The sequence below is a fragment of the Rhincodon typus genome, chromosome 1, assembly GCF_021869965.1.
Source record: "Rhincodon typus isolate 14 chromosome 1, sRhiTyp1.1, whole genome shotgun sequence".
In the NCBI taxonomy this organism is placed as follows: domain Eukaryota; kingdom Metazoa; phylum Chordata; class Chondrichthyes; order Orectolobiformes; family Rhincodontidae; genus Rhincodon; species Rhincodon typus.
The window spans coordinates 79,235,105-79,258,273 of record NC_063332.1 but is presented as its reverse complement, the minus strand read 5'-3'; the positions used below and the strand labels follow the sequence as shown (position 1 = coordinate 79,258,273).

At 38.4% G+C, this 23,169-nt stretch overlaps 1 protein-coding gene across 7 annotated transcripts in view; it reads right to left on the bottom strand.

Moving 5' to 3' along the window:
* corin (corin, serine peptidase) overlaps nucleotides 1-23,169 on the bottom strand; it is a 331,902-nt gene that overhangs the window by 142,294 nt on the left and 166,439 nt on the right. For all 7 annotated transcript variants that reach the window (XM_048597970.1, XM_048597932.1, XM_048597938.1 and 4 more), the window contains exon 4: nucleotides 20,318-20,525. In XM_048597970.1, the coding sequence (XP_048453927.1) occupies nucleotides 20,318-20,525 (208 nt within the window). The remainder of the gene's footprint in view (nucleotides 1-20,317; nucleotides 20,526-23,169) is intronic.

Sequence of the window (23,169 nt, the reverse complement as noted above, 5' to 3'; positions counted from 1 at the left end):
TCTGCTCCTATGATGCTGCTTGGCCTGCTGTGTTCATCCAGCTCTGCACTTTGTTGTCAAGGAAATTCATAGTTGTGCTGCTAAATGAAGTTTCATATCAAAAAGATGCAGGTGATTTCATGACAACAGTTATGGCCCCTAGCCCTCTATTTGAATCATATTTTCTCACCTGATTCAGTTAGATGGAAAATGGGTACAGAGATTTCCATTTGTAATAACACAAAATAATAACTAGGTTAAAATAAATAAAAGAAAGATGGAAGGAGAAGAAAGTAAAAGAACAAAAGTAGGGACAGAGTTTTGACTTGAGTAATATTTATTATCACCAATCTTTGCAGGATCAAAGCAACTTTGCTTTGCTGGGTGTTTCAAGACTTTAAAAAAAACTGTTTCCTGTTTCAGAATAAGCTTTTTTTATTTTGTCTTTTGTGTTATAAACTTCTGTTGTGAAAAAAACTCTGCAACCTTATATGAACGCCTTTTCCTTCTAATATCCTCAAGTCTTTGATCAGTTCACCCCTTAACCTTCTAAATTTCAGAGAAAATGGGTCTAATTTGTATAATCTCTCCTCGTAACTTAACCCTGAAGTCCAGGTATCATTCTTGTAAACATACATTGTACTCCCACCAACGTCAATATCGCCTTCTAAATGTGTGGTGCCAAGATCTGCACACAGTATTCCAAGTGAGGTATAACCATGATTTTGTGTAACTGCAGCATATCTTCTGAATCCTAACAGGAAAAGACGGGGTAGATAAAGATAAACCATTTTCACTGGCACTAGGTGGCACAGACTGAGCATTAGAGCTGAACTATTCAGGAGAGATGCTAGGAAATACTTTTACACGCAAGGGGTGGTAGATGTTTGTAACTCTCTTCCACAAATGGGAGTGGATGCTGGATCAGTCGTTAATTTTCGATGAGAAAGAGAATTTTATCAGCAAAGGTATTAAAGGATATGGGCCAAAGCCAGGTGTAAAGGAGTTAGGCCACATATCAGCCATGATCTCACTGAAATGGAATAGGATCGAGGAACTGAATAGCCTACTCCTGTTCTTATGTTCCAATGACAATTATCCAATTGTAGCCAGAGTATTCCTGGAATGGTTTCTCTACATGTTTCTATCTATCAAGACCAACATTCCATTGGCAATCCTGATTATTTTCTGTTTCTGTTTGTGACATTTTAAAGATCTATGCACCTGAACCCTGAAGTCTCTTTGGACATTCACTGTATTTAACTTCGTACCATCTAGAGAGTACTATGATCTATCCTTCTTCCAATCAAAATGATTAACCTCACACTTATGCACATTGAAATTCATCTGCCACAGAAGTGCTCATTCGCTGTCTACAATGCTACTTAACTTTGTGCCATCAGCAAATTTGGATATATGACTTTCTATGTCATACTATCCAAATCATCAACACATAATGTGAATAACTGAGGCCCTAACATAGATGCTTGTGGGGCACCACTAGTCACATCCTGCTAATTTAAGTACCTATCCATTATCCCTACTTTCTGTCACCTGACACTCAACCAGTTTCCCAGCCTTGTCAGTTATTTGCCCTCAATTCTGTGGGCTTCTACCTTTGTTAACTTAGTTAACTTCCTCAGAACAGACCAGTTCTGAGGAAGGGTCACTCAGCCCAAAACATTAACTCTGATTTCTCTCCACAGATGCTACCAGACCTGCTGAGCCCTTTCAGAAATTTCTGATTTTGTTTTTGATTTACAGCATCCGCAGTTCTTGTCACTCTTTAATTCCATTAATTTCCTCATTACCTCATGTTTTACTTACGTTAATTTTATTCAGTCTCTGCTCCTGATCCACTGTTAATTTCGTCAGGATTTCTGGCAAGCTATCCTCCTTTTCTACTGTAAAAACTGAGGCAAACTAATTATTTAACATGTCTGTCATTTCCCCACGGTCATTGACAATATCCCACTCCACTTTAAGTTGGCATACATTGCTCCTGACCACCTACTTTGCTTTTATGTGACTATAAAATTTCTTCTTATTGATTTTGATGTCCCTAGTAATTTTTACTTTCATGATCCCTTTCAGTAGCTATTATAAGCTGCTTTGTGGCCTTTTGCTGGTCTTTGTATCTTTCCAAGATCTGTGTTTTCTTTTTTGCATTTTTGTAAGATCTTACATTTAGTATCATGCTATCCCTTACCTCTTTAATTGTCTATGGCTGTATTTTTCTGTGAAGTGGAGCTTTTCTCTCTCACAGGTATAAATTGGTTTTGTACAGTGTTAAATGTCAGTTTACTGTCGATAGTCTTGGTCTCTTATCATTGAAGTCAGCCTTACCTAAATCTAAAACTCCAGTAGCTGATTCATGCTTTTCATTTTCAAATGTTACATTGAACTCTACCATGTTATGATTACTATTTGATATATCTTCACACACAGTTAGGTGACAAATTAAATCTGGCTCAATACTTATTACCACATCCAGCATTGTATGTCCCTTGTCGCTCCCATTCTCATCCACAAATAAATGAATTGCTGACATTTAAAATCGATGCAAACAGTTTCTGAAACTTCATGTCCCACTGAGTTTGACAATATGTTTCTTAACAAATTACATCTTTTCTGTGGACTTCTGCAGACCCTCGATGCAAGAGCTGTAAGATGCATCGAAAAGGAGACATATTGCTGTAGGAAACTCTCCCAAACACTCTCCAGAAATTAACTACCTTTCTGACAGGCATTTGTCTGCCTCTTCCAATCTGTTGAAGTTAAAATCCCCCATTACTACTCCTATACCTTTGCACACTTTTGCCTCATTTCTGCACTCATATAATCTAGCACTTCAGAACTACCACTGAGGGTCTGCCCACCTTACCTATTATGGTATTACATCCTTTACTGTTCCTCAGTTCCACTTATATAGTCTCAACTGAATGCGTTCCTCTCATATATCTTCCCTCATTATTGAAGTAATTTTATTTCTAATCCATGAGGATACATCACCCCCTCTGCCATTTTCCCTGTCCATCCTGTAAACTTTACAACTTGATATATTTAGTTACCAATCCCAACTATCCTGTAGCCATGTCCCCATAGCTCAGAGTAATCCCATAATATTATTGTGAAATATACTTGAAATAAATCTAACATGATCAGCTAAATTTATCATATAGCACAGTATAATCAGGGATTGACACCGTTCTCTGAAGCAAAAGGTATCAGCCCAGACATCTGTTTTGCCTGCTCGATGCCAGAGTGAGGGACATCTGCTTAGGGCTGAGGAGGAACCCGGAATGGGAAGGGGAAGATCCAACCACCGTCATTTATGTATGTACCAATGGTATAGGCAGGACAAAGGAGGAGGTTCTCCATAGTTAGCATAGGGAGTTAGATGCTTTTTCGCTCCCTCGATTTGAATGGCATCTTCTACCATGGTGTCATGGTCAGTGACATTGCCTGTCTGGCAGCTCCCACTCTCATCCACAAATAAATGAATTACTGACTTTTAAAATCAATGCAAACAGTTTCTGAAAAATTGTGCCCCACTGAGTATGACTGTATGTTTCTTAAGAAATTGCATCTTTTCAGTGGACTTTCTGCAGACCCTCCACGCAAAGAGGTGTATGATGCATCTAAAAGAAGAAGATTTTCTCCTACATGGAGATCTATGAGAACTGACAGGTCTCTCAGCAACACCAGGATGTTCAGAAATTACACCAACGATGCTGGCCATTAAAGTCCTATTAACACATTTATCAACCAGCAGATATTTCCTTCTTCTAGTGTTTAAAATATATTCTACAGTCAATAATTAAAAGTTCTGTCCAAAGTGGGAATGAAATTGAACTCTTCCCCTCCCCCAACCTGTTGATTTTGCTGCAGATTATAAACTCATTCCATGTGTTTATTCAAAATCCAATATTCCTGGTCTATTTATCAAAATAAACATTGTGAATATTCATGAAATACTTGCACTCAATTTATGCCATTTATTCTTTTACTCAGGTGTTAAGACATTATGTTGTCTATCACAGTTAGCCAAATAATGCTTTCATGCAGGACTTTGATGAGAAAATGTGAGAACCTTCAAGTGACGATCTTCATTGTTTTCAATAGCCTCCCCTGTTTCTCAACCACCAGCGCTTCACTGATCTTAGATGATTTTACCCTGGACTTCTGACCTATACCATGCAAACCTGTCTGCTATATTCTGCCAGTCAACTGCTTGATGAATCATCAAGCAGGATTTTTAAAAAACAGTGAAACTGATGAAGTAAGCAATGCTTTTAATTGAAGCTTAAAATCAGAAATCTAAATTACAGATGGATTTGTATTAATAATTGGCCTTAATTATTTAAGGACTATATTTTCTAGACAAAAACCATAAGGCTATAAGATATAGCAGCAGAATTAGGCCATTCAGTCTATCAAAATTGCTCTGCCATTTGATCATGGCTGATATATTTCTCAACCTCATTCTCCTGCTATCTCCCTGTAACCCTCGATCCCTTTACCAATCAAGTACATTCAACGACTTGGCATCCACAGCCCTCAATAGTAATGAGTTCCACAGATTCACCACCTTCTGGCTGAAGGAATTCCCCCTCATCTCAGTTCTAAAGGGTTGTCCCATCACTCAGAGGCTTTGGCTTCAGGTCCTTGTCTCTGCTACTAGTGGAAACATCTTCTCCAGCTCCACTCTATCCAGGTCTCTCAGTGTTCTGTAAGTTTTAATCAGACCCCACCCCCATCCTTCTAAACTCCATCAAGTATAGACCCTGAGTTCTCAACTGCTCCTCATATGACAAGCTCTTCATCATCGGGATCATTCTTGTCAATCTCCACTGGACACGTCCATTACCAGTAAATCCTTCCTTAGATATGGTGCCCAAAACTGCTCAAAATATTCCAAAGGCGGTCTGACCAGAGCCTCATACAGCTGTGGCAGTACATCTCTGCTTTTGTATTCCAGCTGTCTTCAAATGAATGCTAACATTGCATTTGCCTTCCTAAATGCCATTTGAACCTACATGTTTACCTTAAGAAAATCCTGAACTAGGACTCCCAAGCCCCTTTGTGCTTCAAATTTCTGAAGCTTTCCTCACTTAGAAAATAGTCTATGCCTCTATCCTTCCTACCAAAGTGCACAACATCACACTTTCCTACAGTGTATTCCATCTGTCATTTATTTGCCGCTCACCTAGCCTGTCCAAGTCCTTCTGCAGCCTCCCCACTTCCATAGCACCCCCTGTACCTCCATCTTTATGTCATCTGCAAACTTAACAAAAATACCATCAATTCCTTTCTCCAAATCATTAATATATTACGTGAATAGTTGTAGACTCAACACTGACCCCTGCAAAACTCCAATAGTCACCAGCTGACATCCTGAGAAAGACCCCTTTATCCCCACTCTCTGCCTTCTGCCAGTCAGCCAATTCTTTAACCATGCCAATACCTTGCCCCTAACACCATGGGTTCTTATTTTATTTAGCAGCCTCCTTTGTGGCACCTTGTCAAAGGTCTTCTGGAAATCCAAATAGATCATGTCTACTTGCTCTCCTTTGAGGAGGTAGCGAGCAAGTAAGACAAAATTTTCTTTGACAATTTTCCTTGATGAAATCATGCTGACTCTGCCATTTTATCATGCACTTCCAAGTATTCCACAATTTCATGCTTAATCATGGACTGTAAAATCGAACTGATGACCAAGGTCAGGCTTACCTTCTTCTGTCTCCCTCCCTTCTTAGACATTTTCCAGTCCTCCGGGACCCTCCCTGACTCTATTCCTGAAAGATCATACCACCAATGCCTCCATAATCTCCTCAGCTATGTCCTTCAGAATTCTGGGGTGTAGTCCATTAAATCCAGGTGATTTTTCCACCTTCAGATCTTTCAGTTTTCCCAGCACCTTCTCCTTCTGGCCCCTCACTCTCTTGAAGTTCTGGTATGTTACTGGTATCTTCCACTGTGAAGACTGATACAAATTGCCTATTCAGTTCCTCCACCATTTCTTTGTTCCCCATTACTACTTCCCTAGCCTCATTTTCCTGAGGTCCAATGTCCATTCTTGCCTACCTCTTACATTTTACACATCTAAAAAGTCTCTGGTAATCATCTTTTATTTTACTGGCTGGGTTAGTCCCATATTTCATCTTCTTCCGCCCTTACTGCTTTTTTAGTTACCTCTGCTAGCTTTTAAAGACTTCCTAATCCTCTGGCTCCCCACTAATCTTCACCACACTGTTTTCCTTTTCTTTTGCTTTTATATTGTCCTAACTTCCTTTGTCAGCCATGGTTACCTCATCCTTCCCTCAATTAGTTTCTTCTTCCCTGGGATAAGTGTCTTCTTCCTTGGGATAGTTTTCTGACGTGCCACCCAAAGTACCTGCAGAAACTCTTGCCATTGCTGCTCTCCTATCTTCCCTGCTTGGCTCCTTTCCAATCAACTCTGGCCAGCTCCTCCTTTGTGTCTTTGTAGTTTCTTTTACTCAATTGTAGTACCATTACATTGGATTCCAACTTCTCCCTTTCAAACCGCAGCGTGAATTTTATCGTATTATGGTCATTGTCCCCTAGGGGTTCCTTCACCTTAAACTCCAACATCAAGCCTGCTTTATTACACACCACAAATCTGTAATTGCCTGTTCCCTAGTGAGCTCTACCAAAAACTGCTCCAAAAACAACCATCTCGTAGACATTCCACAAATTACTTTTCTTGAGACCTGTTACAGACCTGATTTTCCCCTATTGAAGTTCCCAATGATTATTGTAATAATGTTTTTCTTACACACCTTTTCTGTCTCCTGATTCATTTTCTTCCCCACATCCTGACTACTGCTAAGAGGCCTATACAAAATTCCCATCAGGGTCTTTTCTCCTTTGCGATTCTTTAACTCTAACCACACAGATTCTACACCTTCCAGCTCCATATGAGCTCGTGATGTCAATTTAATGTCTTACTAACAAGACATTACGCCCCCCTCTGCCCATCCTTTTGATAAGACGTGTATCCTTGGATATTTTGTTTCCAGCCCTGATCTCCTTGCAGCCATGTCTCTTGCGATACCCACATTGATTGAAATTGGCATGTTCAAAATTTAATAAAAAGATTCCATACATGCTTATTGAATAAGTCCAGGTGAAATAAATAACAGCACTTTTCTTCAATTTTTATTACTATTCATAGTCAGTATTAGTTTATGATTTGGTTAGACTCTGATACTATTCAAATCTCTTTTTGGGTAACCTGTGGCCTGTTCTGGGTCAGGAAGGATTGCCCCTACTGTTGATTAACTACAGTCCAATGTTAGATTATTTTTCAAATGCCTTTATTTTCATAAAAGTACATTCTACACTCATATTACATCTTGCTATGAAAATGGACCATATCTTTGAATTTCTTAGATATATTGAACTTTTAAGTATAAAATATGTTGCTTAAAAGAACGACATACAGGACAAAATAGACAAATAAGAGGTTGGAAAAACACAGCAGGCCAGGCAGCATCTGGAGGAAAGGAGCAATCAACATTTTGGTTATTACCCTTCTTCATAACTAGATGTAGGGGTAGGGGGAGCTGCAGATAAAGAGGGTGGGGGCAGGGGCAGCGACAGGGGCGGGGGGGCAGAATGGTGGTGATAGGTGGACACTGGTAGCAGGTACAACCTGGTTGGTCGACAGGAGGGATGAATCTGGTTGGCAGCTGGAAGGGGAGCTGGGTGATGGCTGGAAAGTTTATTTGAAATTGGGGAACTCAGTGTTGAGCCCTCTGGGCTGTAGGGTGCCCAGGCCGAAGATAAGTTGTTGTTGTTCAAATTGGCATTGTGAGTCACTGCGACTTGTTGGAGGGGGAGTTGAAATGGGTAGAGACCAGGAGGTTAAGTTGGCTGTTATTTGCCAGGTGAAGATGTCTAGTGAAACTGTCACCTTGTCTACATTTGGTCTCACTGATGTAGAGAAGATTGCATCAGGAGCACCATATGCAATAGACTAGGTTGGAGGAGATGTAGGTGAAGCTCTGTCTTGCAGGGAAGGACTTTTTACAGCCCTGGATGGAGGTGAGGGAGATGGTGTGTGGGCAGGTGTTGCATCTTTTACGGTTACAGGGGAATGTACCGGGGGGGGGCGTTGGAGTGGTTGGTGGGGAGTGTGGTGCGAACTAAGGAGTGGTGAAGAGAATAGTCCTTGTGGAAGGCAGAGAGGGGCAGGGAGTAGAAGATGTTCTGGGTGGTGGGGTCTGATTGGAGTTGGTAGAAGTGTTTGAGGAAGGCCAAAAGATGGCTGTGGATATAAATTCAGTCTAAAATCCCTGTGCAAATTATTCTGAGACCTGAGAGAAAAACGCGCAATGTCGGACTTGATAAGCGTCAATTAAATTTTCAGTCAGCAAGAATTCAAAAGGAGAACTGCCATTCAAAAATCTGAAGTGTGATTACCTGTGGATTATATGCCAGACCACAGACATGATAGGAGTTGAAGGAAAGGTCTTGGAGAAAGACATGTTTATTTGTTATCGTTTCGGGAACACATGTGAAATGAGGTCAAAAGCTAACTGCAACCCCTGGTCTTGGTGTGCTATAGAGATATCATGCTGGAGAATTTGTTTGCGACTGAATTTCCACTATGCTAAAGTATGCTGCAAAGAGGCATAGCTGTGAATTTCTAGGCAACGTACATGTGTAGTTCAACAGAAATAAAGTCCTTATGAGTGCTGAAGCAAGCCAGTAAAGCCACTGTCAAAAGGAAACTGAACAAACTATGTCCTGTCCAATTGAAACTGCTTCGGTCTGGTAAAAATCTTGTCTCTATTATCATCAGTCTACTCAGGATCTAACTAGTGATACTACAACTCAACTCCAGACTTAGCAAACGTGCTTTAGTCTAAATCTCCTTCAAAAAATTTTGTTCTGGAAGAAAACTCATATTCACTTGAAAAGTGGAAAAAACCTGCAGACCAACATCTGGCTGAGGTTTCAGCTTTAAAAAAAATTTTGCAACTTCAGCAACTGCCACCACTTGAATCTCAGTTCCTATGGAAAAGCACCTTCACTGGACAGTTACTCTATGGATTCAGACAAAAATCATGCAAAGTAATTTTTGTATATTTAATTTTTTAAAAAAATACCTTATCATTAAGTTAAACCCCTTCTTTTCTTGTATGTCCGTGTCCTCACCCACCCCGCACCACCGCGTGCCCCCCCATGTTTCCACGAATCCCCATGTCTCTGTCTGCGCATGTATCTGTGTCCATTTTTGTGTCTGAGAGTTTGTTGTGTCATTTAGAGTTGGACTCCACAAACAATGGGTTTGAGAGAATCACACAATAGCCAATTACAAAAAAGGAAAAGAATAAGAAAAAAACTGAAAAACAAAGCACCTCTGCTTTTGGACAGAAAATAAGAAAAATAAAAGAATTCACCTGTATGCCTCTCCTGCCCATGACATGACTGTTTTTCAAAAAGCACGTCTTCTTTCTGTCATGCTAACATTTCTGTTCTCGGCCATTTGCAGTCTTTAAGCAAAGCCTGACTTAGGGAGTTCAGGACAACATTGAGCTCAAAAACCATTGACCATGAATTTTGTCCTTTATTTTGGTAACGCCTCCTCCCACCAGCCCTGTTGTGTTTTGCTCGCAGCAGAGCTACCTATTTGCTGCTATAAACACCTACCATTTACACTTATTCTATAACCATATCACTTCTGTACTGACATTAGTACTCCCTTCACGTTTTGCTTTGGAAAAAATATGAAAAGTACTGCACTTGTTGCTTCTTTGCATTTTTCAACAACATAAAACCACCATATCAGACTCAAAAATCAGAGGGAGGTAATGATCTTGTGATATTAATTACTGGACTGTTAATCCAGAGACCCAGGTATTATTCTGGGGACCTGAGTTTGAATCCTGCTATAGCAGCTAGTTGAATTTGAAATCAATAAAAGAAATCTGGTTTTAAGAGTCTAATGATGACTGTGAAACCATTATTGATGGTCAGAAAAACCCATCTAGTTCACTTATGCCCTTTGGGGAAGGAAACTGCCATCCTTAACTGATTGGGCCTGCATGTGACTCCAGGCCCACAGCAGTATAGTTGACTGTTAACTGCCTTCTGATCAATTAGGGATGGGAATAAATGCTGGCCTAACCAGTGATACCCACATCCCATAATGAATTTAAAAAAAACTGTTTCCCTTTCTCTCAGTTGCTGCCAAAGTTTCTTATCCTTTTATTCAATTATTCATGTGTGCATTTTTAGCACTATTCTTTCTTTATATGGGTCAGAAAGAGTTAATGCTGGACGAGTGTGCCCTAGTACCTGATTTTCCTCAAAGTCTCCGTAGCAAGCTCTGTCATCATCAGCTATTACGAGAGGGCATGCTTACAAATCCACCAGCACAATAGCAAAAAGCAACAAAACTACTATTGTCTTTTAAGTAAGCAAGATCACTTCAGAAAGGCAAAGCATCAGGTATAACATTGCCAGAAAGACTTAATTTCAGCAATGGGGCAAATAGAACATACATTTAGACACCTTAGATAAAACTATTCCTGAGGTTAGGCAATAACTCAGAAACTGAAAAAACAAATGCACTGTTATACACAATTGGGAGTATAACTAATGACATTGTAGGTTGTCAGGGGATTAAGAAAAAGCAACAGATACTTTTGAAGTAATACTGATAGCTTTTTAACTACTTTAGCCTTAGAATTAATAAAATTCCTGAATGAGCAATATGTAAATCAAAGGGTTCACTGACTAGGGGAATATATAGATGATTTTATGAATGATTTCTGCAGATTAGAGGGGGGAAATGCTTATCATGACTTCAAGTGTGGTGTAACGGTAGTGTCCCTAGCCCTCGACCAGAAGGCCATGTTTAAGTCCAACATGTTCTAGAGGTGTGTAATAGCATTTCTGAGTAGGTTGATCAGAAAAATAAGTTTACAAGAGACAGAATTGTTGCAGGAATTGTGCCACGATAGAAAAGTGAATGCTTCATGTGAGTAAACAAGGTGTAGAGCTGGATGAACACAGCAGGCCAAGCAGCATCATAGGAGCAGGAAGGCTGAAATTTCGGGCCTAGACCCTTCATCAGAAAAAGGGTCTAGGCCTTTCATCCCATTTTCTGATGAAGGGTCTAGGCCCAAAACATCAGCCTTCCTGCTCCTCTGATGCTGCTTGGCTTGCTGTGTTCATCCAGCTCTACACCATGTTGTCTCAGATTTTCCAGCATCTGCAGTTCCTACTATCTCTGCTTCATGTGAGTAGTCTACTTCTCCTCCTATGCCTTATAGTAGGTCACATCCACAAAATATCCATATGTTAGACACAAGTTCAGAAAAGCAAGAAATCAACTAGTTACCCACACAAAGAGGCTATATGGTAGAACACTCTACATCAGAAGAAAAACATGAAATGTTCCTAGGGGAAATGGGTGATTAAGACCATATATTTTGGCAAGCTGATATTTAGGTCAATGGTCATCTCATTCATTCCAAGTTAGGCACCAGGGTGAGTGTGAATGTGACTATTTCAGATAGTGGTCCAAGATCAAGAAAATACTATATACAGCTGACAATAGTGCAACTGCATGATCTAGGAGGCATAACATTAAATTACTTTAACTTAATCTTAAGATTAAATCTTCTAATTGGAGTAAGGCAAATTTTAATGGTGTAAGACAAGAACGTTCAAAAGTTGATTAGAGTAGACTATTCGCAGTTAAATGGATGGGAGATGAGTGGGAGGCTTTCAAAATTGTGACATTGAGACCTCAGAGTCATTATGTTCCTACTGGAGTGAAAGGTAAGGCTGGTAAGATTGGGAAATAATCGATAAAAATATTGAGGTCATTGTCAAGAATAAAAGAGAGTCATATTTGATATAGACAACTGGGATCAAATGAATCTCTTGAGCAGTATAACGAGTGTAGGGCATTCTTAGGAGGGAGATCAGGAAGTTAATGAGGGAATATGAGATAGCCTTGGCAGGTAAGATTAAGGATAATCCAAAGAGATTCTAAAAGTACATTAAGGGAAAAACCGCAACTACAGAGAGAGTAGGGTCCCTTATAGTTCATAGAAGTCATCTTTGTGTTGAATCTCAGGAGATGGGAGAGATATTAAATGAATATTTCGCAGCAGATTTTACTCTGGAGAAAAAAACGAAGGCTAGAGAACTCAGTAAAATAAATATTGATGTTTTGAAAACAGTTCACATCACAGAAGAGGAGGTGCTAGAGGTCTTAGAAAACATAAAAGTGAATAAATGTCTGGGATCTGATCTACTGTATCCCAGGACATTGTGGGAAGTTGGGGAGGAAATTGTAGGGCCCCTTGCAGAAATATTTGTATCATCTATAACTACAGGTAAGGGGCTGAGTGACTGGAGAGTGGCTAATGTTGTGTCTTTTTTTAAGAAGGGATCCAAGAAGACGCCTAGGAACTATAAACCTGTGTATCTGACTGCAGTAGTGGGTAAGTTGTTGGCGGTGATTCTGAAAGATAGGATTTACATGCATTTGGAGCGGCAAGTAATGATTAGAGATAGTCAGCATGGTTTTATGCGAGGGAAATCGTGTCTCACAAACTTGATTGAGTTTTTTGAGGAAGTAACCAAGAAAATTAATGCGGGCAGAGGAGTAGTCATTGTTTACTTGGACTTTAGTAAAGTCTTTGACAAAATTCCATATGGTAGACTAATTAGCAAAGTTAGTTCACATAAGATTCAGGATGAGCTTGGATACAAAATTGGCTTTATGGCAGGAGACAGAGAGTTGTGGTGGGAAGTTGTTTTTCGGACTGGAGGCCTGTTACCAGTGGTGTTCCACGAGGATCAGTGCAGGGTCCACTTTCGTTTGTCATTTACATAAATGATTTAGATAAGAATATAGAAGGCATGGTTAGTAAGTTTGAGGATGACACCAAGGTTGATGGTATAGTAGACAGTGAAGAAGGTTATCTAAAATTACAAAGAGATCTTGATCAATTGGGTCAATGCGTTAAGGAGTGACAGAAAGAGTTTAATTTGGATAAATGTGAGGTATTACATAAGACCATAAGACATAGGAGCAGAAATTAGACCATTCAGCCCATGAAGTCTGCTCCGCCATTCAATCATGGTTGATAAGTTTCTCAAACACATTCTCCTGCTTTCTCCCTGTAACCCTTGATCCTCTTGGCAATCAAGAACCTCTGTCTTAAATATACTCAATGATCTGGCCTCCACAGCCTTCTGAGGCATTTTGATAAAGCAAATGAGAGAATTATACAATTAAAAGTAGGGCCTTGAGTGGTGTTGTAGAACAGAGAGACCGAGGGATTCAGGTACTTAATTCTTTGAAGTTTGTTAAGAAGGCACTTAGCACACTTGTCTTCATTGCTCAGAACTTCGAATATAGGAGTTGGGACATAATATTGAGATTGCACAAGACATTGGTGAGGCCTCTTCTGGGGTACTATATTTAGTTCTGGTTGTCCTGTTATAGGAAGGATATTTTTAAGCTGGAGAGGTTTCAGAGGAGATTTGCCAGGATGTTGCCAGTAATAGAGGGTTTTAGTTATAAGGAGAAGCTGGATATGCTGGAACGTTTTTCACTGGAACACAGGAGGTTGAGGGGTGACCTTTTAGAGGTTTATAAAATCATGAGGGGTATAGATAAGGTGAATGGCAGATGTCTTTTCCCAGTGGGATGGCATTTCAAGACTGGGGGCATATTTTTAGGGTGAGAAGAGAAAGATTTAAAAAAGACATGGGGGCAACCTTTTTTTAAAAACAGAGTGGTTTGTGTGTAGAATAAACTTCCAGAGGAAATGGTGGATGTGGGTACAGTTACAACATTTAAAAGACATTTAGATAAGTACATGAATAAGAAATGTTTGGAGGGATACGGGCCAAGCACAGGCAGGTGGGACCAGTTTAGTTTGGGATTATAGTCGGCATGGACTGGTTGGACTGAAGGCTCTATTTCAATGCTGTACGACTGTATGACTCTATTAAAGATACATTACAAGCAACTGTCTAAATAGAGAATGCCAAATAGTATAAAATCTATTCCGACTTCACAATCAACAATTCTCAGTTTTCTATAGGAAGATGCGTCTTGACCCGAATCTTATTCAAAGGATGGGAGAAGTTTAACGGCAGAGGATGAGGGACTCCTATGAACAAGAATATCCTAAATTATTTAAAAAGTTAAGGAAGCTAAATACCAAATACAGTGTTACAAAGAAATTTTCTGTTTTAAGTCACTATACACATGGGGAAATTCTGCATCACTTGATGGAGCAATATACAGAAGTGGCAAGAATGGGCCTCATTTCCCAAGTGGCACGAACAACAAGCTATGTTCATGCATGGTTACTGAATCCAAGCCTACTAGTACAATTTAAATTCATGTTGACTGTACATACCTTGACAAGATAGTAGCAAGAGAAATCCACCCCTATGTTTGATGACAGTTGAATTAATTATCCAAAAGTCCAGTCTTCACAAAACTCTATGCAAATAAGTGATTCTGGTAGGTGCCATTGGAAGAGCAATAATATTGTTTATTACATTCATAAATTTTATTGCAGAGATCTTGTTGAACAAATTACCATTTTGGATTGCATCAATACCAGAGATTTTCTGACGGACTATGTCCAATATTTAACAAGGTCTTTATGGAGTCATAGGCCAAATAGATAACATGGGGAATGATACATGGGGAAACTGTTGACAAGTGTAGTTAAGAGTACATATAGTCTTTGAGAGTTTACACAAAGAAGGCCTCCAAAAGGTCCTTGAGTTTGGTAAACCAGTCGGCAATTTTTCTTTTGCTTCACTTGGCAACTACTAAAAAACACCTAAGATAACTTAAGAAAATGCACGGATAGCATTGAAACCAGATTGAGACAATGCTTTTCAGTGTTTCAAAGACATATTAAAATCCATGATGTATTGGAACACTATAATCCAACCATTCCGAACGTTATACTAGCTTTTGCTTTGGCCACAGGCTTCAGAGCAATACTCTGCCAGGAGAAACTTGTTGCGTGTTGTGAACAAGCCTGTTACATATTACGTGCATTATGAGGTACACAGACATAGAAAAACGTGGAAGATTGGAGCATTCAACCAGACCATTCAACCCCTCAAACCTGCTCTACCATTCAATATGATCATGGGTGATCATCAATTTCAATACCCTAATCCCACCTTCCATCTGTATCCCTTGATCCCTTTAGCCATAAAAGCTGTATCTACCTCCTTCTTGAAAACCCAATATTTTGGCTTCAACCACTTTCTTTGGTTGTGATTTCTACCAAGATATCTACAATTGAATGGGAAATATGTGTGTGAAGTCAGGGACATTAAGCTGCTCTTGAAGAACAAAACCAAAATCTGTACAACGCTGCTAGATTGTAGATCTATTCCAGTCCATTATGGTCTGGCACTATCAGAGTTACTGATGGGCATGAAGTTGAAGAGTCAGCTCCCCATCCTAAAGAGGTTTGATTCCACATTTACACCTCCAGAATTATCAAAACATATATAATAAGGAGCAGTCCTATCAGGCACAGTAAGCTACACACTGCAATAGGTGCTCTTGAATGAGACTGTTGTCACATTTAGGGACAGCAGCTATGAGTCCTGAATCCTAACAGAAATGGTATTGGGACTTGTAAATGGAGCTGCAGGCCAGCATAAATTGTATATTGTTTGTACTACCAAAAGGATTGCACAAAGGATCCACAAGAACCTTATCCCTTCAGGGCTCACCACTAATGAATTGGAACAAATCCAAGGAGAAACTTGGTAATGCAAGGGCACTACAGAATACAGTCTATTCAAGAGGAGAAGAAATGTCAACTTTCTCCCATCCAGGAAAATACCAAGTTCAAAGAATACATTCTGGTAGAATACTGGAACCCCCAGATTTCTGAATTTATATATTTCAGGCACTTAGGGGAAGATGGGGTAGTGGTAACTGTAGTTATATACTTGAATATTTAGTATTCATAGTGGGAAAAATCCTTGGATGGAAATTGCTTATATAAGTCTAAGAAAAAGTTAAACTGAGGAGTGCCATAAGCACCTCCCACAATGAAGATGTCATATGGACTTGTGGGCAGCACAGCCAAGGAGTGACACCTAACATTTGGTTCTCCTCAAAGTCTCTGTAACAATGTCTATCAATTTAATGCAACCTGTAACTATTTGCTAATATGTAATGAACTATACCATATTAACTACAAGAGACTCTTCTAGTTAGAACAGGAAGTGGTTTCCTCTACACCATTAGACCAAGCTGGTCCTGTAGTTTTCTACAATTGCATGGGATCTTGGCAATTACCTTCATCATGAGCTGGCATGCCCATACAACATCTTGTCCCGAGAAAACCACAGAACATTGAACTTAAAATGCTTTAATAACAAACTTAATTGTTACTTAAGGATTTACAAATAACTGGATCTTTAATTTAGTTACTTTAAAAGCATTTGATGAAAACATTAATGATATAGAAAAATATTCTAAAACTACAAAATAACAAACAAGCATAAGCTCAAACTGCCTGTGGCCATGCAGCTTCCTGGCTCCCAATAGTAATAGCAATAAATTGTAAAAGCTAAAAGCTAACTTAGATTCTGTTCCATTTTACAAACCATACATGTGAATTAATCTTATAACAGCATGTGGTCCTCACACTGCTCCAACCTTGACAAGTCTAAGATCTTTTACTGCTCTCTATGAATTGACATGACCAGAAATGTATGTTAAAATCTTGGATGACATGCCATTTCAAATAATTTTCTTAATAGATATCCTGGTGCTCAAATAGTTATATTTAACTGATTTGACAATTTTCACCAAGTCTCTTATATTGATTTTGTTAAAAAATCAATGATTAATGTGTTACAAATATTTTTCTCCTTATTACAATTTCTTCCCCCAATATCAGACATAAGGATAGTGTAATGTACTTTATATTAATTAATTTCACTTCTTTCAAGTGCTTCTTTAAAACAGTTAAGATTTTAAAATGTTGGCATTTTTAAACGAGCCCTTCTCTGACGTTGCCACATTTTTGCTTATTTCTCCCAATTAACTTGATGGTCAACTCCAACCTGGTTGATTAATCATACATTGCTTTGCCGTTTGAGTGCAGCAAACGTTTATGCGTTCTTCCTGTACCCACCTGAACCAAAATGCATCTTGTAAACACACACACACACACACACACACACACACACACACACACACACGATCATAATTACTTTCTACAATTTGATTATTGTAACAAATATTCATTAAAGGACAAAGATTTTGTTTGACATAAAGTAAAGTTTAATACTCAGTGTTTGAATCAATAAGATAGAAATTGCTGTCATTAGAAGTTGTAATATACTTGGGCCAATTTCATTTCTCTGCTGTTTTAAGGAATGCCACATGAACACATTAATTTTAAAATAATAAGGATAGGAATTTGCTTTGTATGCTTCAATAATGCCAACATTCATTTCTGGATTAACAGGATTATTAGTGTAGACCAGAATCTTAATTATTTGTCATAATAGAAGGGAATTTCCCAGAAGATTCAAAAATCACCTTGTAGATTCTTTTTTCAGAGTTCACTGAACTGAGGCCATATCCGGAGCTTTGTGAAATAACAGCTCCCAAATAAATGACCATAGGATGAACTCTCCTCCAAAAGAATGGGCATGGGATGAACCAACAAATTAAAGACCTGCAAACTTTACTCCCACTGTTTTTAACTATTATAGGGATAATAGGGAGTAATTTTATGAGTCATGAGCTAATCCAGGATAATCAGTCTGGTTTTACAAATGGGTTGTTGTGCTCAGCTAAGTTACTAGATTCCTTTGAATAATTTACAGATTTCATACGTCTGATCAACTAGAATTTTGGGACAGTATTTGATACAATCCCACATAATGGCCTATTGCTAAGGTCTAAGCCCAATGTGATACAAGAAACGTATTCAAAAGTGGCTGGTAAAAGGTTGGTTGGTTGGCAAAACTTAGCCAAGGGTGGTGAGGGTCTGGAATGCACTGACTGGGAGGGTAATTGAGGCAGAAAAAGGCTGTAAAGTTAAAAATTATTTGGATCAGCACTTGAAATGTCTTAACTTTCAAGGCTACTGATCAGGTGGTAGAAAGTCGGACTAGCATAGATTTAGTGTAGCTTTGGCAGTATAGACCCAAAGAGTCGAGGGGCCTCTTCTGTACTGTATGATTCCATAATTAATCAATAATAAATTAATAAAAGCTGACATATAACACGTAACAAAAAGACTTACTGTTTCCCATAGCATAAATATACATTTTGTATAATTTACTTTTGAAAGTTGTATTTCCCCAAGACAGAGATAAGGGGTGCAAAATGAAGAATTCATAACGGATCTTGTACAGTTCATTTTGATGAACAAAGAATAGGGCAGTATTGAAATATTATACAACTATCCAATACTGAAACATTAATAAAATAGCCTGGTTAGAATGTATTGGAAATGATTCATGTGTGTCAGGAACTAATCATAATAAACAAACATTTAAGTTAACCAATTAGTGTCGACAGTTATACTAATTCGAGATAGGAAAGTATGAGTTAAGAGTTTAAAAATGAAAGTTTGTGTAGACATTTGTTAACCTATTATCTCGTGCTAGGGAGAGGAGAGGGCAACACACTTCAGCCTGGTTATTTGAAAGAATCATAAAAAGTCTGTTTCATTGCTAATTTAAGCTTTACCTCTTTTTACTGTTCTTTGAAATATTGTCTAACATTTTAACTTGTTACACTTCTACCTTTCGATGTTCAATAAACATTTTGAATTTGCAATCTGATGTGTTTGGACTCACTTGATGGTTAAGGCTCATAAAAACCTAGATAACTTACAATTGGGGATTCTAGATAGTTAAAACTTCAAGTCAGTTATGAATCATTCCAAAAAAATGAAGATAAATAAATCTTTCCACCAATTATCCTGATCTCCAACACCCCCATTCAATTTGATGCAAGTCATGATATTTGCCCATGGCCATGATTGCTGCCTTCAGCTAGTGCTGTACATGCTGTTGAGTAACTGCACACTTTAACCAAGAGCTCCCAAGATCGTGACAGTTTAGGATCATTTCAAGCCAGCTTGCATCGCTAAAAAGGGAAGGTACATTCTAGCTGCAGCAAGTGAAAAAATGTTTGCACAAGCCACTGTGGCATTGAAAAACGATTGAATAATTGGACAACATCGGAGACAGCAGGCTTCAAGGTTCTTTGAAGAATGCATTGGACGCCTTTTTGGAGGAGCTGGATAGGAGGAGAGAAGTGCTGTAAACCCAGGAAGTGCTCCAGTCAAATGCTGATTTTCCAATGCAAATGGTCCATAAAAATATAGACCGAATTACTAAGTTTTTTAAAAAGTTGTGTCACGAGTAAATTATATTGTGAACAAAGACCCAGTGAAACTTAAGGAGGAATGTAATTGCGTTTTGATGAACTTAAAAGAAGCGTGCAAAACTGGTTGTTGTTGGGCTCTTTCACCTTGTCTATGGTGTGGACATAATGAATAGGATTCATTATGATTCAAAGAACAATCGAACTACAATTCAAAGAGCAGACACTAAAATGGTATTTATGGTGTTTACACAAGATTTTACAAATATCTGATCATGTGGATAAAACTCCAAACAGGAAATTCAAATCCAAACAAAAACCTTTTTCAGCTGGGGGGAGGTGGGGGCGTCGGTGGTGGTGAAAAATGTCAGATAGTAAAATGAATGAGTGCCTTTTTGAAAATCCAAAACACTACTAAATTTAAATTCAATTTCTCACATGATAGTCAGTCTTGTGTGAAGAAGGAGTGCGTGGTCAAAGGGTGAAGGAGATATCAGAAATTACCAATGGTTACATTATGCCAGAAGCCTCATAAAATAATATGGGCATTAACCTAATAGCCAGCTCAAGTCATGGTTCAATGTACATAGTCCTTTCCTTACTTCATGCATTAATCTTTTTGTTTGCATAACATAAACCATATCTATCAGGACTTGACAATTTCCTTAAAGTGATATGTCAGTAAATACCGAGATATTTTGAAAATCAGGTTATATTGAAATATAGATAATTAATGTGTTCATTTCAAATTCTTGTACTATTTCATTGAAAGCATTTATTTATTATTATAAATGCCTCCAAAGCATTCAGTATTTGTAGGATAGTATTATACAATGTCATTATCTGGCTGACAGACATCTTCAATAAACACAAGCAGGATACATCTCATTCTGCACAATTTGAAAACCATTGATTTTCCTGCTTACCTACCTCTCAGTGCTGTTTATACATTCTGGAAGAGCAATGCTGCAACCAAAGAGCATGATATGTTGATAGCAGCGCAAGAGGTTAAGCTGACTGAAGAAGCGGATGAACATTTCCATGTCTGTGTTGCTGTAGTTTGAAAGATAGTATGGTACAGTAGTCTGATTATAGGGCAGTATTTCACACAGGCTGTAACTTAAATTGTTGCAAGTACCTGTAAGAAAGAAAGAACAACAAACACTTCAAATACTAATTTTTTTTTCAAAGGTATACCATCTACAAATTTTGCATTTTAGGTTGAAGACAATTTTGGAAGTTTGATGGCAAAAGCATAAATGTGTAAAATCATGTTTTTAAGATCCAAAAGCATCAAAAGCAGGGTTCTCAGCTTTGCTTGACTTTGTTGATTCATCCTCAAAATACAAAAATTATTTCAAAAAATACAGGTCCAAAATGAATATATAGTAAGCTAAATTTCCCAAATAAGCATTCTGAATACATATTGCCTAATACTTATAGATTTCCGAACTTCTATGAAAAGTAAAGGCACAAACAAGGTTACCTATTCAATAGGTAACACCAACATAGTAAAACGGTAAAATTCATATTGCAGACAACATAAAACAGCCATATAATAACAAGTAGAGCAACTTAATAATATGCTCATGATGTGAAATTGAAGAGTTTTATTCAGTCTATGGAGTTTGAGTTTGTACAGGAAATTATCTTACAAATGTAGTAAATTGTAAACAGATAGTGGCAGAAGGACAGAGAATTTATATGTGTACGTGTGAGAAATAATTCACTTTAGGATTAACTAAGTGGACAGGCAGTACACAATAAACCTAAATCTAATCATCTGACGGGGATTTAAGAGCAGAAGGACCTGAAACTGCATACTCACAAATCTTTGATTTTATAAGTGAATTGATAAGGCAGTTAAAAGAAAGCATGTGATTCATGGTTTTATAGTGTGGCATTGAATACAAGTACAAGGAAGTAATGTTAGCTCTTTACAAACTATAAATTAAGCTTCGGGTGGAGTATTGTTTAACATTTCTGGGTGCCATGCATTCAGGAGAATGTCAAGTTTTTGGAATGGGTACAGATGAGAATTACCAGATGAAACCAGAGACAAAGGTTCCCTTGGTGAATATTAGATTGTTTTCATTAAGAGCAAAAGTGATTATGAGAAGATCAAATTTAGGCATTCAGTATATGAAATAACTGCACAGAGGCCAATACCCTGTCACCAAGTCACCCCTTATTTACATCTGCACAATACATGGCTCTAACCAGCCAGCTCAGACCCAGTCCTTAGAATCAGGAGACCCCCTGAATCTCCTGTTCATATCTGTCTGCCAAGAATCCCTGATTGGTCCAGGTTAACAACCCCAATCAATGATCTGATAGAAAATGAAGTAGGGATGAAGTAAAATGAAGTAAGTTTTGCTCTGACTTGTGAGTCTGTAACCAAAGGTTTAACATCTAAAATACAAAACAGTGTACTCTTGTGCCCAGAAAGGATTTGAAAATTAATGTCAGAGCCCTCACATTCTCCTCAGTTGCCTCCCAGAGCAGCCTGGGAAACATCTCATCTGGGCCAGGGGATTATCCATTTTCAAGCCTGTTAAACTGGCAATATCTCCTCACTTTCAATTGTAATTTGTTCAAGGAGATCACAGTCCTCCTCCCTGATTTCTACATTAACATCATCCTTCTATACAGCAAATAGAGATGTACTCATTTAAAACCTTAACCATGTCTCTGATTCCACACAGATTGCACTTTGTTCCCCAATGGGTCTTGCCCTTCCCCTTGTTACGCTTTTGCCTCTAATATACATATACATTATATTTTATTTTATCCACCACCATATTTTCATGTCCTCTCTTTGTTCTTCTATTTTTTTTAAATTAACTCCCTACTCTTTCTATAGTTCTCTAAGACTTCTGCCTTAAGGCCTTGGTATCTACCACAATCGTTCCTTTCCTTTCCCTTATCCAAATCTTGTACATTCCTCAACATTCAAGTTTTTCTGGACTTGTTGGTTCTCCCTTTGTGGGAATATGTTGGCTCTTCACTCTCAATAATTGTGAGAAGTTATTCCAGTCCATAATTGTTCTGATTAACTATAAATGCAATTAAGTTACACAAGATGTTTTGATACATGCTAACGTGGAGTACAAGTCCATAGCTCTTTAAAAGTGGCCACGCAAGTAGATAGGCTGGTAAAGAAGGTGTATGGCATGCTTGCCTTTATTGGTCGGGGAACTGAGTACAAGAGTCAGGATGTCATGTTGCAGCTTTATAAGACATTAGTTAGGTCACACTTAAAGTACTGCATTCAATCTGGTCACCACATTATAGGAAGGATGTGGAGGTTTTGGAGAGGGTGCAGAAGAGGTTTACAATGATGCTGCCTGCATTAGAGAGTATGAGCTATAAGGAGAGGCTAGAAAAACTTGAGTTGCTTTCTCTGGAGTTGCGGATGCTGAGGGGAGACTTGAAAGAAGTTTATAAAATTACGAGATGCATAGATAGGGTTGACAGTCAAAATCTTTTTTCCAAGAGTTGAAATATCTATAACTAGGGAGCATGTATTTAAGGTGATGGGGGAAAGTTAAAAGGAAATGTGAATGGCAAATTATTTTTTTACACAGAGTATGGTAGGAATCTGGAATGTGCTGCCAGATACAATAGGGGCATTAAGGGACTTTAAGATAAGCACATGAATATGCAAGAAATGGACAGATATGGACCAAGGGCAGACAGAAGGGACTAGTTTAATTTGACATCATGTTCAGAATAACATTGTGGGCCAAAGGGCCCATTCCTGTGCTGTGCAGATCTATGTT